Genomic DNA, 13,076 nt, shown 5'->3' with positions numbered 1-13,076 from the left:
GGCTGGCTGGCTTGGGGGGGGGAAGGGGGTGTGTTTGGCTCGACTGGCTCCAGGGACAGGAATACTCTGGGCTGCTGGCTGGGGAAGAGGCTACTTGGAAACCTCCCTCTCTGTCTCTGTCTCCTCGGGCCTCCTTGTGTCTCCACCTCACCATCTTTTGTAGTCCTCAGCTGGCCACCCCACTGTCTGGTCCTAGCCAGCCAGCTCTGCAATCCTTCCAGCTCTGAGCAGCCCCCCCCCACCGCCGTCCGCCTCAGCGAGGCCCCTGCTCCGCCGCCTCTTTCCCTGCCTTTCTCTGGGCCCCTGCCTCTGCCCATCTCTCCTTGCCTCCCGTACCCCCCTGCCAAATGTCTGTGTCTCTCTGTCTGTCTCCCAGAGAGGCCTGTCTGGCCACCGACCGATGAGGCTGGGATAGCTCACCCTGCAGCCAGGTCTTCCAGGGACAAGCCACCTCTGATGGAAGAGGAGGGAACCTCACTCCCCCTTGGCCTTACATGAGGGTCTGGGGCCACAGCTGCCTCATCCACCTTCCCAGCTCAGACCCAGCTGCAGGAAACCAGTAAAGGCCATAAGCCTGGAACCTGTGGGGATTGGGTCTTTCTTGTCCTGGGTAGCCCCAACCTGCCCTATTCCAGCTCAGGGCAGAGGGGAGAACTGCTGACTGCCCTGTCTTCCAGGCTAGAAGAAAGGAGTTGGCATCTCTCTCCTCTCAGAGAGTAGAATTGCCCAGTCAAAACCCAGAACCTGATTCCTAAGGGAGTGAGTTTATATCAGAGACGTGAATGGGCCCCTCCTATGGCTGAGCAAGGGGAAACAGATAAGAAACTGAAGCTTGGAATAGGATCGGTGCTGTAACAAAGCCGCTGGCCCTGGATGCACAGAGGAAGGCATCTGACCTTAATTTGGGGATTCAGGGAAGGCTTCCTGGAGGAGGTAACAGCTGGATTGGGACTTAAAGGATACAGAGGAACTTTCTAGGCTTTCTCTGTTCTTCCTTTTACACTGCAGTCAGAGTGCTCTTGTTAAGGGGTTAGTTGTGGAGTCTGCTACTTTTCAACCCTTCACCCCAAGTCTTAGCAGTTTTACCTCAGGTCATATATTTACTTTATCTGGGTCTCAGTTTTCTCACCTGTAAAAGGGGTACATCAACAGCACCTTTATCCAAGGATTGTGGGAAGAACTGAACAGCTTGCAAGGAGCTGGTCTGGATCTTGGTGGCCCTCAGCCCACCCTCAGAGTATTCGTGCTCCGTTCCCCAGAGGTGGTTGAGTGGGAGGCTGGGTGGGAGCAGGCTCTGCCCTGTAGCTGCCCTCGCATTCCCCTAGGCATGTGTGGAGCCGGGCCTTTGTGTTGGGAATGGAGTCAGGGGAGGCCTGGGCAGCAGGGTCTGAAGCACACGGTCCTTTGTTCCAGGATAAAGGGCCTGCTACCCCTTTGTGTGGAGATTAGCCGAGCCTGTAGGTGTGTGAACTGGCCCTGGCTTTTGCCTCTGGGGTCAGTAGCAGACACCCACCTCCGACTGGCCAACTAGATGGCTCACGTCTTTGGGATTATGACATTTCTGGGGATGGCTGCAGAGTCTTCTCCAGGGGAGGGTAGCTGAGACCTTCCAAGGACTTGGGGGTGGGGTGGGATGGGATGGTGCTTGGTGGGAATCATTCTCTGGTGTTCTGGCCTTTCCTGGACAACCTATTTCTTCCCATCCTGAGCATGGCTTCTGACCTTTGTTCTTTTGTTTCTCCCCAGAAACCCTCATGGACACAAAATGGGTGACGTCGGAGTTGGCATGGACATCTCATCCAGAAAGTGGGGTAAGCCTTCCCTACCATCTCCCCTGAGTGTTGGTTGTCAAGTCTGCCACTTCCTTCTCCAGCATCCATTCCCCTCACCTCACCAGGGCTGGAGAAGGGCTGCCTCTGCCCCCTGCCTATCAGTTTTACCTCCTGCTCCATTCCCATCCTCTGCACCTGTCACCTGCCTTCTTTGCCAATGGGTGTTTCTCACCCTTTCAGCCCTCAGCCTGCCTGTGTCCTCCTCCCCCCACACATACCATCTTTGTCCCATTCTCCCTCTGCCCACCCCTCAGCCTGCCTTCAGCCTATCGCCATCTCGTTCCTGCCTGACAGCTCTTTGCATGTCTTCTCCAGCCATCTCCCTCCTTCCTGGGTCCCTGAGTAGGGCACTGGCTTGGGGATGAGGAAACCTTGGCTCCAGATCTCTGACTTGCTCTGTTACTTTTAGCAAGGCAGTTTACTTTTCTGGGCTTCCATTTCTTAACTGTTAAATTCCTGTAGTTCTGACATTTCTAAAATATTCTAATTAACCTCCCTAGATGGCTTCATAACTCCACTGAGCTCTGAAACTCTGGGGTGGGATGGCACTCCAGGCCCTCATTCATAGACCTGACTGTGTGACCTTGGGCAAGTCTCTACCTTTGAGAGTCTTGGCTCCCTTTTCTGTAGAGTGGGGACAGCAGATGTACCTTCTCACGGAGTTGTAGTGGAGGTTAAATGTGGTAGTGATAGCCAACATTCAATGAATGCTTGCTCCATATAGGACAACGTTACAGGCCCATTATATATATTAAACTGATTTGATTCCCTATCGATTGCCTCATTTATGTCCGATCAGCCCCATTTTGTAGACAATGAAAGTGAGGCATAAAGATAACAAATATTGTATCTAATAGTCCCATAATACTTATCAAATGCTCTAAATTCTTCGTTCATAAAGTCATTTATTCTATATACGTCTTCATTGTCACCACGACGGGGAAGCGGTGGTACAGGGAGGTTAGTGACTCGACCCGTAGTCGCACAGCCAGGACTGGGATTTGAACCCATGGAATCTGCGTGCTCCGCCGGTATACCACAGAGGCATCTCTGTGAAGCGAATACGGGTCTGGGCGTGTGGTCCGTGCCTGGCAAGTGTCGGCGCTCATTCTGTCTCTCACTTGGTCCGCGCACAGTGGGAAGAGGTGAGCGGCTACGACGAGGCCATGAACCCCATCCGCACGTACCAGGTGTGTAACGTGCGAGAGTCGAGCCAGAACAACTGGCTTCGCACGGGGTTCATCTGGCGGCGAGAGGTGCAGCGCGTCTACGTGGAGCTCAAGTTCACCGTGCGCGACTGCAACAGCATCCCCAACATCCCTGGCTCCTGTAAAGAGACCTTCAACCTCTTCTACTACGAGGCTGACAGCGACGTGGCCTCGGCCTCCTCCCCCTTCTGGATGGAGAACCCCTACGTGAAGGTGGACACCATCGCGCCTGATGAGAGCTTCTCACGGCTTGATGCCGGCCGTGTCAACACCAAGGTGCGAAGCTTCGGGCCGCTCTCCAAGGCCGGTTTCTACTTGGCCTTCCAGGACCAGGGTGCCTGCATGTCACTCATCTCTGTGCGTGCCTTCTACAAGAAGTGTGCATCCACCACCGCGGGCTTCGCCCTTTTCCCCGAGACCCTCACTGGGGCTGAGCCCACCTCTCTGGTCATTGCCCCCGGCACCTGCATCGCTAATGCCGTGGAGGTGTCTGTGCCCCTCAAGCTGTACTGCAACGGTGATGGGGAATGGATGGTGCCTGTGGGAGCCTGCACCTGTGCCACCGGCCATGAGCCAGCTGCCAAGGAGTCCCAGTGCCGCCGTGAGTGGGGACCGGCTGGGTGTGGGGAGGGGAGCAGTTGGGCCAAAGTCCTACTGCCTCTTACCTGCCAGTGAAGGCGCTCTGGCTTCCATTCTGAGGCAGAGGGACGAAAGGGAAGAGGGGTATCAAGTGCATAGAATGTGCTGCAGGAGGGAGGGAAAGGAGAGAAAATGAGGAGACACACCAGAATCATAAGAGAAAAAAAGAAACTAAAGAGCCAGGTAGAGAAACACGGAGAATCCTTGGTAAGGAGGCCCCTGATCAGAGTCAGGAAGCTAGCAGAGATGCCTGCTTTGTTTGGCCGCAAGTGGACACTCCACCCTGGAAGTACTAGCGGGGCCCCAGAGCTGTGGGGTCAGGGGCTGTGGGCACTCACGCTTGGCCCTTTCACCTTGGAGTCTCATCTGCTCCTCTAGAGGCGGTGTTTTCAGCACAGAGGTCAGGGGCCCAGTCCCTGAAGTCTGAGTCCTAACTCTGTCACTTAGCACCTGTGGCACCTTGGGCAAGTTACTTAACTCTTTGAGCCTCGGTTTCCTTGTGTGCAGGATGGGGCCAATAGTGGTGCTTCCTCTGTGGACTCATAGTGGGCTTGAGTGAGTCGATGCATGTGAAGCTCTTGGAACAGTGCCTGGCACATGGCAACACAGACACCATCTAAGTGTTGCCATGACTCTCTCAGGAGCCTGGGGCTGCGTGGGGACAGGGATTCTCTTGTCCTTATTTCATACAGGAGAGGCTAGGAGGCTTGTCCGTGGTGGCTTGCCAAGACTCCTAAGACCTTACAGTGTACTAGTCTTCCAGCCATAAAACCCATTCACGAAGGGTTCTCATTCGAGCCTCATCCCAATCTTATAAGGTAGATTCCAGTTATCTTCCTCTATTTTGCCAGTAAGGAAATGGAGGCTCCGAGAACAACTATACTCAGGGTGTCATAGCTGGAAATGTGGGAGCTGCGGCTACAGCCTTGTCCAGTGCTCTGCCATGCAGGGCAAGATGCTAAGGGCCTTGCCTTCTGTCCCTTCTGCCCTGGCACTTGCAGCCTGTAACTCTGAGGGGTGGGGGCTGGCTCTTAGCACAGGCCGAGGTGTGAGGGGGCTGGGAGGCCCCATGTTGGGTGTTGTCATGGCAAGGTGAATAGTGCCTTGCCCAGCCCCTCTCCACTTCTCTATGGGAACCTGCCCCAGACTTCCTCTTCCTAAGTGGAAAAAGGGGGTGGGGGTGATGAGCCTGACAGCCTGAAGAGGGGCTAACACTCTGCAGGTCCCTGGCAGGAAATGCATGCTGGTTCCCATAGCAACCAGCCTGGCCTGGCCTCTGCCCCCTCCCCCACTGGCTCAAAAGAGCCCAGGGGGAATATCACCTTAGTGAGGGGAGATTAGACCCCAGAGAAGAGATAGCCCCAACTCTGGGTGTTCCGCACTCTGGATGACCGCTCCAGGGGCAGTCATGTATGGACAGAGTGACCATATGCTTTCGTGTGTCTGGGGCGGTCCTGGCTTATGCTCATCATAGCATGATTATTACTAGCGGCCCCTTTCACTTTCAAAGTATTCCGGTTTGAATAATAAATTATACGGCTGTCATAGATACACAGAATCCTATAGCCCAGGCCCAGGAGCCCCAGGGTAGATGGCAAGAGAGGAAACTGAGGAGAAGGAATATTCAGGCACCCAGCTCTGGGCCCTCTTTGGGGCCTGGGGTGCCCCTTGTGGATGCTTTGAGGCCTCTGAACTCCTGGTGACCCCAGCCTTCCTGCCTGCCATCTTTTTCTCTTTTTCTCACCCCTCTTCAGCCCCCACCCCTGCCCAAGGGCAGGAAGGAGCTGCTGCCCTGCTCCTGGTGGGTGGGGAGAGTGGTGGGTCCTGGGAGCAAGGCCCCACCTCTGGCTGTTCTGGGGTGGCCGTGAGGGTACGAGGAGTGATTTTCCTCAAGTTTCAGGGAGGGGGCAGGGGCATCCTGGCAGAGCGGAGGGTGCTGCCAGCCTGCCAGTGGTCTCTTCCCCACCCCTCCTCTTCCTTCTCGCTCCCTTCCCTGCCTCGACAAGCCCAGGCTGCCCAGGTGATGGGGCTGACGTCTTCACCCGTGAGGCCCCCGGGGAGGGGTGGGGGGCCGGGGCGGGGAGGAATCCGCTGACGTGGGGTTTCCACGGGGTAGAAGGGCCTTTTGTAGCTGCACTGGAGTTAGGCAATCCCAGCAGAGCCCCCACAGTCTAGGAGTTGGGGGGCCAAGACCTGTGCTGGGAGAGGGCCAGATTCTCACAGAGCTGAAGAGTACGTCCATCGTCTTCTCCCCTGCAGCCTGTCCCCCTGGGAGTTACAAGGCGAAGCAGGGAGAGGGGCCCTGCCTCCCCTGCCCCCCCAACAGCCGCACCAGCTCGCCGGCTGCCAGCATCTGCACCTGCCACAGTAATTTTTACCGTGCGGATTCGGACTCTGCAGACAGCGCCTGTACCAGTAAGTACACTTGTGGCCTCGCTCGGCCCCACTCCAGGCCTCCCCTTGGGGGCGCTGAGACGGTCGCTATGAATAGCCGCTTTCCAGCCAGGGAAACTGAGGCTTGGGGAGGTTTGACGTTGTGTGCAGCATGGCACAGCTGAAAAGTGACTTGCTCCGAGCCAGAATCTAGGTCAGCCACTCAGCCTTTCCACCAGCATTGAGTAAGCGCCTACTAGCTCCTTGCCAGGCATCCGGAGCCACTGGGGCCGCTAGCCCCTCACTCCTTCCGCTGTGTAGAACTGCTCTTCTCCTGGCTGAACCCCAACCGTAGAGGGGCCTCACGTCCTTGGGGCAGCCTAGTGCCCTGCCTTCTCCCTGCTCTGGACTTTGGTGCCAGGCGTTGTGCCAGGTGCCAGGGATGTGGAGGAGAATAAGGTAGTCACTGTCCTAAAGGAGCTTGCAACCTGGTGGGAGAAACAGTTGTGAAAATAGATAATGAGCATACAAGGTGCTAAGTGCTGGGCTGGAAGGATGCCCAGGAATTGTGTTGTGGGGGTACAGAGGACAGGAAGGAGAAGGATCAAGGAAGGCTTCCAAGAGGTGGTGACATCTCCTGTTGAGCCTTGAAGGCTAACTAGAGTCTTCCCAGTGGAGAAGTGTAGGAAAGCTATTCTGCTTGTTAAAGCAGGGATAAGAGCAAGGCGGTAGGAAGTTGATTGCAGCACGCAGGAACTCTGGGTGGAAGGGAGGTGTTGGGGCCCTAGCTCACTGCCCTCTCCCTCCACCTTCCCTGCAGCGGTGCCATCTCCCCCCCGGGGTGTGATCTCCAATGTGAATGAGACCTCACTGATCCTCGAGTGGAGCGAGCCCCGGGACCTGGGTGGCCGGGACGACCTCCTATACAACGTCATCTGCAAGAAGTGCCACGGAGGCCCTGGGGCCGGGGGCGCCTCCGCCTGCTCTCGCTGTGATGACAATGTGGAGTTTGTGCCTCGGCAGCTGGGCCTGACAGAACGCCGGGTCCACATCAGCCATCTGCTGGCCCACACGCGCTACACCTTTGAGGTGCAGGCAGTCAACGGTGTCTCGGGCAAGAGCCCTCTGCCCCCCCGCTACGCGGCTGTGAATATCACCACCAACCAGGCTGGTGAGGAGGGGACGCGGGCGGGTAGGGCCTGGGTCATTTTCTCCCACACAGAGCTTCAGTTGCCCAGGGCCTGCCAGTGGACCACCAGGGGTCCCCTGGGAACGGGGTCCTTGGGAAGGATGCCAGGCCCCGAGGAGCCGTTGTGAGCCCCCGCCCCCATCTCCCCCCAGCCCCGTCCGAAGTGCCTACACTACATCTGCACAGCAGCTCAGGCAGCAGCCTGACCCTGTCCTGGGCGCCCCCAGAGCGGCCCAATGGAGTCATCCTGGACTACGAGATGAAGTACTTTGAGAAGGTAAGAGCCTTGAAGGGCTGAGGCTTTGGGGTGAGAAGATGACCCCAGATAGTGTCAGGGGCCCTTGGGAGCAAGGTCTTGGGTATGGAGGCGGCCACAGGTGGGCCCTGGGGGGCGGCAGGGGCTGATGGGCCCCAGGGCCACTGAGGTGCCTCATTTCTCCTGGTGTTGCAGAGTGAGGGCATTGCCTCCACGGTGACCAGCCAGAAGAACTCGGTGCAGCTGGACGGGCTGCGGCCGGACGCCCGCTATGTGGTCCAGGTCCGGGCCCGCACCGTAGCCGGCTATGGGCAGTACAGCCGTCCAGCTGAGTTTGAGACCACAAGCGAGAGAGGTATGCAGCCCACTGCCCCTGTGCCCGCTCCCCTCAGACTTTCTGTCCCTCCGCTCAACCAGTCCCCTCCCGGTCTCCAGGCTCGGGTGCCCAGCAGCTCCAGGAGCAGCTTCCCCTCATCGTGGGTTCTGCCACAGCCGGGCTGGTCTTCGTGGTGGCTGTCGTGGTCATCGCTGTCGTCTGCCTCAGGTACTCCCAGGCCCGGCTTGCTCCCGTGGGCTGGCGAGAGCTTCCCTGGAGCACCCCACATGCTCCAGAGGCCCTTGGTGGGCCCAGGCTCTCCCCGCTGCCAAGGCCCTCTCTAGTCCACACCCCTGGCCTCATCCTATCGCCTGCCTGTCGCCCGGCAGATCCCCTTGGGGACCGAGTCCACTGAGCCCCTTGCGCAGAGACGCAGTAACTGCTGTTACCACTATCTGTGGGAACAGGCACCAGGCCATGCCCGGTGCACCCTGCCCCTCCTGTGAGCCCGAGAGTCCCCTGAACAGAGGCAGCTGTCTCAGGCCGCACCTCCACCCTGCCCCCTCCAGGAAGCAGCGGCACGGCTCTGACTCGGAATACGCAGAGAAGCTGCAGCAATACAGTGAGTCCGTCTCTTCGTCCTGCCCCCCCCCACCCAGTTTCCCTTGGTCCCTGCAGGGCTTGGAGATACCCTTTTCCCTGCCTGGGATTTCATCCCTTGTACTTCTGTCCTGATAGCCCCTCCTGCTTCCACTCAAATGCCATTTCCTGAGCCCCTGCCTCCCTCCTGCTAGCCCCAGACGTGCATGAGAAGCGACCCCTCTCAAAGGCAGCTAATCCTAGGAGAAAGACAAGATATGCACACACAGAAAAGATGAGAGAACAGTTTAGTGTTAAGCTGGGTGTTCCTGTTACAAAGGGCAGTAAGAGTTCAGAAAAGAGGAAGGCTTCCTGGAGGAGGTGGCCTTGGGCTGAGCTGAGCCTGGCGGGTTGAGCATGGTTTAGAGAGGTGAGGGGAGAGCATTCCTGGCTAGAGGAGCCTCTGGAAGGTAGTGGGTGGGGTGGGGAGAGTGCCCAACTGTGGGGGCAGTGAGAAGACTGGTTTGACAGCTGCCAGGGAGCAAGGCTGGGTAGTTGTGGCCAGTCCTTGGAGGGTCGTGAAAGACAGGCAGAGGAGTTTGGACTTGACTCCACCATAGGTAATCCGAAAGGCTCTCAAGCTGGGGAGTAATACAATGTGAGTATTGTTTTAGGGAGACAGGTATGCAGGATAGATTGGTGGGAAAAGTCCAGAGGCAGAGAGCCCAGCTGGGAGACTCTTGCAATAGTCTGAGTGTTGAAGACCTGGAGAAGGTCAGGGGCAGTGGGAATGAGGGGAGGGACGAATCCGAGAGATGTTTTGACATGACGAGAGATGAGGGAGAAAGAAGAATAAGAATCCTGGGTGTCTAGCCTTTATGGTCACTAGTTCTCATGGAGGGAACGGTGAGGGGGTGGGGAAGGGGCAAGCTGGGACTCCAGCAGGGAGGGATATGGAGCAGACTTAGGAGGGAGGGTGTAAAATGTGCTCCCATCAGGGATGGGGGGTTGGGGGGGGCAGCATGCTGGGCCTGAGGACGCGGCCTGAGGAGTTCCCTCACTGTCCCCTATCCTAGGCCAAAGAGCTGGCCCCTCTCATCCCTGCCTTTTCTTCCTCTAGTTGCTCCTGGAATGAAGGTTTATATTGATCCTTTTACCTATGAGGACCCTAATGAGGCCGTGCGGGAGTTTGCCAAGGAAATCGACGTATCCTGTGTCAAGATCGAGGAGGTGATTGGAGCTGGTGAGTCCCCTGGGGCACAGTGGGGAGGAGGTGGGAGGGAGGGGGGGTGTTACCCCAGGAAGGGGCCAGCATGCACTGGGTACAGGGCCAGTCCCAGAAGCCACTTCCTACCTGTGCCCTCTGCCCTGCAGGGGAATTTGGGGAAGTGTGCCGGGGTCGGCTGAAGCAGCCAGGCCGCAGGGAGGTGTTTGTGGCCATCAAGACACTGAAGGTGGGCTACACGGAGAGGCAGCGGCGGGACTTCCTCAGTGAGGCCTCCATCATGGGCCAGTTTGACCACCCCAACATAATCCGACTGGAGGGCGTGGTCACTAAAAGTCGGCCAGTCATGATTCTCACCGAGTTCATGGAGAACTGTGCTCTGGACTCCTTCCTCCGGGTAAGAGCCAGGCCCTAGCTCCTCTCCCTCCCCTACCCCAGAGAGCTGCATTGGGCAGACCACCCCCTCCCACAAGGTCAGACAGACCCTACCCTCTTCAAGTCTACAAATACTTACTGAGGTGGCCTGGGGCAGGAAAACCAGCCAGGTGCTCAGAGCCAGAAAGACCGAAGTTCTCATCCCGACTCTGCCCTCTATTGCCTGTGTGACCTCAGGCTTTACTTACCCTCTCTGAGTCTGACCTGCCTTGGTTTTAACATGAGAGTGGTAAGAACTATTTGGATCCTCACCGGGGTTCACTGGGATATTGTATACAGATACCTGCCACACAGCGGGCCGCTTACTTTCAGTGCACTCTGCACATCGTCACAGGCGTGGGTGAGGCATGGTCTCCAAGGACTCAGAGAGAGTAGGTGGAAGCACAGGAGGGCGGGCAGGAAGGTCTTGGGTGGGCCCTGGGCCAGTAGGGAGGTGATGGGCCCACCTGAGCCTGCTTGTTGCCTCCAGCTCAACGACGGACAGTTCACGGTCATCCAGCTGGTGGGCATGTTGCGGGGCATTGCTGCTGGCATGAAATACCTATCCGAGATGAACTACGTGCACCGAGACCTGGCTGCCCGCAACATTCTTGTCAACAGCAACCTGGTCTGCAAAGTCTCAGACTTCGGCCTCTCCCGCTTCCTGGAGGATGATCCCTCTGATCCTACCTACACCAGCTCCCTGGTACAGGAAGCAGCTGGGAGGGAGACCGGGGGCGGGGCCAACCAGGCAGGGGCTCGGGGCTGGGGACCAGCCCCGAGTCATAGGGTGAAGGGCGTCTGCCCCCCCCACCAGGGCGGGAAGATCCCCATCCGCTGGACTGCCCCCGAGGCCATAGCCTATCGGAAGTTCACCTCTGCTAGTGATGTCTGGAGCTATGGAATCGTCATGTGGGAGGTCATGAGCTATGGAGAGCGACCCTACTGGGACATGAGCAACCAGGATGTGAGTGGGGCCAGCCAGAGTGGCCAGGTGGGTGGGAGTCAGCTGGGAAGCAGAGTGGTGGCTCATTCCAGGTTTCTCTGTTCTCTCCTCAGGTCATCAATGCCGTAGAGCAGGATTACCGGCTGCCCCCACCCATGGACTGTCCCACAGCACTGCACCAGCTCATGCTGGACTGCTGGGTGCGGGACCGCAACCTCAGGCCCAAATTCTCCCAGATTGTCAACACCCTGGACAAGCTCATCCGCAATGCTGCCAGCCTCAAGGTCATCGCCACTGCCCAGTCCGGGTCAGTATCTCTGCCTCTGTTCCCACTCTGCTTCTGAAGATTTATTTATTTATTTGGGGGGGGCACGTGAGCAGGGGCAGAGGGAGAAGGAGAAAGAGAAGCCCAAACAGACTCCCTGCTGATCACAGAGCCCGACATAGGATTTGACCCCACCATCCTGAGATCATGACCTGAGCCGAAATCAAGAGTCGGACATTTAACCGACTGAGCCACCCAGGCGCCCCATGTTCCCACTCTGCTCTTGGGCCAGCAGCCCTACCCCTGCTTCCCTTGCCGTTAAGATTCACCGAGTCTCTGTCTTCTCCCCACAGCATGTCACAGCCCCTCCTGGACCGCACGGTCCCGGATTACACGACCTTCACAACAGTTGGTGACTGGCTAGATGCCATCAAGATGGGGCGGTACAAGGAGAGCTTTGTCAGCGCGGGGTTTGCGACCTTTGACCTGGTGGCTCAGATGACTGCAGAGTGAGTGTGCCTCAGATTTGGAGGGGCAGGGCCGGGGACCCTGAGCAGGGCCCAGAGTGGTGGGCAGGAGGGGAGGGACTGACCCTGCCCTTGGTCCATCCGCAGAGACCTGCTCCGGATCGGGGTCACCTTGGCTGGCCATCAGAAGAAGATCCTTAGCAGTATCCAGGACATGCGGCTGCAGATGAACCAGACGCTGCCCGTGCAGGTCTGACACCTGACTCCCACTGGGTGGGTGCCCCCCAAGGACTGTGCAGGGACTCTGACCAGCCGGCTGGACTTTTGGACTTTTGGATGCCTGGCCTTAGGCTGTGGCCCAGAAGATGGAAGTTTGGGGAAGGCCCAAACTGGGACTTCTCCTCCAGGCCTGTGCTCCCTCCCCAGGAAGTGTGCCCCAAACCTCTTCATATTGAAGATGGATTAGGAGAGGGGGTGATGACCCCTCCCCAAGCCCCTCAGGGCCCAGGCCTTCCTGCTTTCCAGTGGGGGATCCCCATCACCTCAGACTTCCCTGTTCTTCAGTGCTGGAGGTCCTGGCAGGGTCAGGTGGAGAAAAAGCCTGGGTTCTATAGGGCCCAGCCCTGGCAGGGGTCTGGCCCCCCAGGTAGGCAGAGTAGTCCCTCCCTCAGGAACTGGAGGAGGGGATTCCGGGAATGGGGAAATGTGACACCCCATCCTGAAGCCAGCTGGCACCTCCAGTTTGCACAGGGACTTGTTCTGGGGGCTGAGGGCCCTGCCCCACCCCCACCCTTGGTGCTGTCATAAAAGGGCAGGCAGGGGCAGGCTGAGGAGTAGCCCCTTGCCCCCAGAGACTGACTCTCAGAGCCAGAGTTTGGATGTGTATGTGAGTGTGTTTGTGTGTGTGTGTGTGTGTGTGTGTGTCTGTGCACGCACTGGCCTGCACAGAGAGCATGGGTGAGCGTGTAAAAGCTTGGCCCTGTGCCCTGCAGTGGGGCAAGCTGGGCCGTCATCGGAATAAAGGCAATAAGAAGATTCTCTTGCCCCTTCTCTTTGCACCTCCGGAGGCCGAATTCCCGCATGCCCTCAGAATCACAGTCCCTCAGTGCCAGCTCTCTTCAGAATTCCCCTGGAGTCTTTGGAAGACCAGATCCAGGCCTTTCTAGGCTCACCTTCCCTTTTGTGCTTCAGCCTTATTGCATCTAATTGCTGGGAAGTGGGCAGAGTAGCGGGAGAGCAAACTGCCCCAGAGTGCCTTCCTTCCAAGGGCCAGGTGTTCCTGGGGTCAGGGCAGACACTTCTCAGTCGCTGGTGTTTTACAGAGTCCTTTCACACTCATTGTCTCTGAGGGAGCTGAAGGTGTAGGG

The 13,076-nt window shown here is 57.7% G+C and overlaps 1 protein-coding gene across 2 annotated transcripts in view; it reads left to right on the top strand.

Moving 5' to 3' along the window:
* EPHB3 (EPH receptor B3) overlaps positions 1 to 12,390 on the top strand; it is a 19,252-nt gene extending 6,862 nt beyond the window's left edge. Inside the window, exons 1-16 of one of the 2 annotated variants that reach the window (XM_034661744.1) lie at positions 845 to 933; positions 1,747 to 1,811; positions 2,969 to 3,641; positions 5,939 to 6,094; positions 6,873 to 7,223; positions 7,394 to 7,518; positions 7,693 to 7,852; positions 7,933 to 8,041; positions 8,383 to 8,435; positions 9,513 to 9,635; positions 9,767 to 10,014; positions 10,522 to 10,737; positions 10,849 to 10,998; positions 11,091 to 11,284; positions 11,596 to 11,751; positions 11,857 to 12,390. In XM_034661744.1, the coding sequence (XP_034517635.1) occupies positions 1,755 to 1,811; positions 2,969 to 3,641; positions 5,939 to 6,094; positions 6,873 to 7,223; positions 7,394 to 7,518; positions 7,693 to 7,852; positions 7,933 to 8,041; positions 8,383 to 8,435; positions 9,513 to 9,635; positions 9,767 to 10,014; positions 10,522 to 10,737; positions 10,849 to 10,998; positions 11,091 to 11,284; positions 11,596 to 11,751; positions 11,857 to 11,965 (2,880 nt within the window). In that variant the 5' untranslated portion in view covers positions 845 to 933; positions 1,747 to 1,754 and the 3' untranslated portion in view covers positions 11,966 to 12,390. Of the gene's footprint in view, positions 1 to 844; positions 934 to 1,746; positions 1,812 to 2,968; positions 3,642 to 5,938; positions 6,095 to 6,872; positions 7,224 to 7,393; positions 7,519 to 7,692; positions 7,853 to 7,932; positions 8,042 to 8,382; positions 8,436 to 9,512; positions 9,636 to 9,766; positions 10,015 to 10,521; positions 10,738 to 10,848; positions 10,999 to 11,090; positions 11,285 to 11,595; positions 11,752 to 11,856 lie in introns of those variants that run through there. The other variant, XM_034661745.1, reaches the window with a different exon arrangement.
* Positions 12,391 to 13,076: the final 686 nt, after the last annotated feature.

This window comes from Ailuropoda melanoleuca, chromosome 1 (assembly GCF_002007445.2).
Source record: "Ailuropoda melanoleuca isolate Jingjing chromosome 1, ASM200744v2, whole genome shotgun sequence".
Classification (NCBI taxonomy): domain Eukaryota; kingdom Metazoa; phylum Chordata; class Mammalia; order Carnivora; family Ursidae; genus Ailuropoda; species Ailuropoda melanoleuca.
The sequence above is the reverse complement of the archived record's forward strand: the minus strand, read 5'-3'. Positions and strand labels throughout refer to the sequence as shown.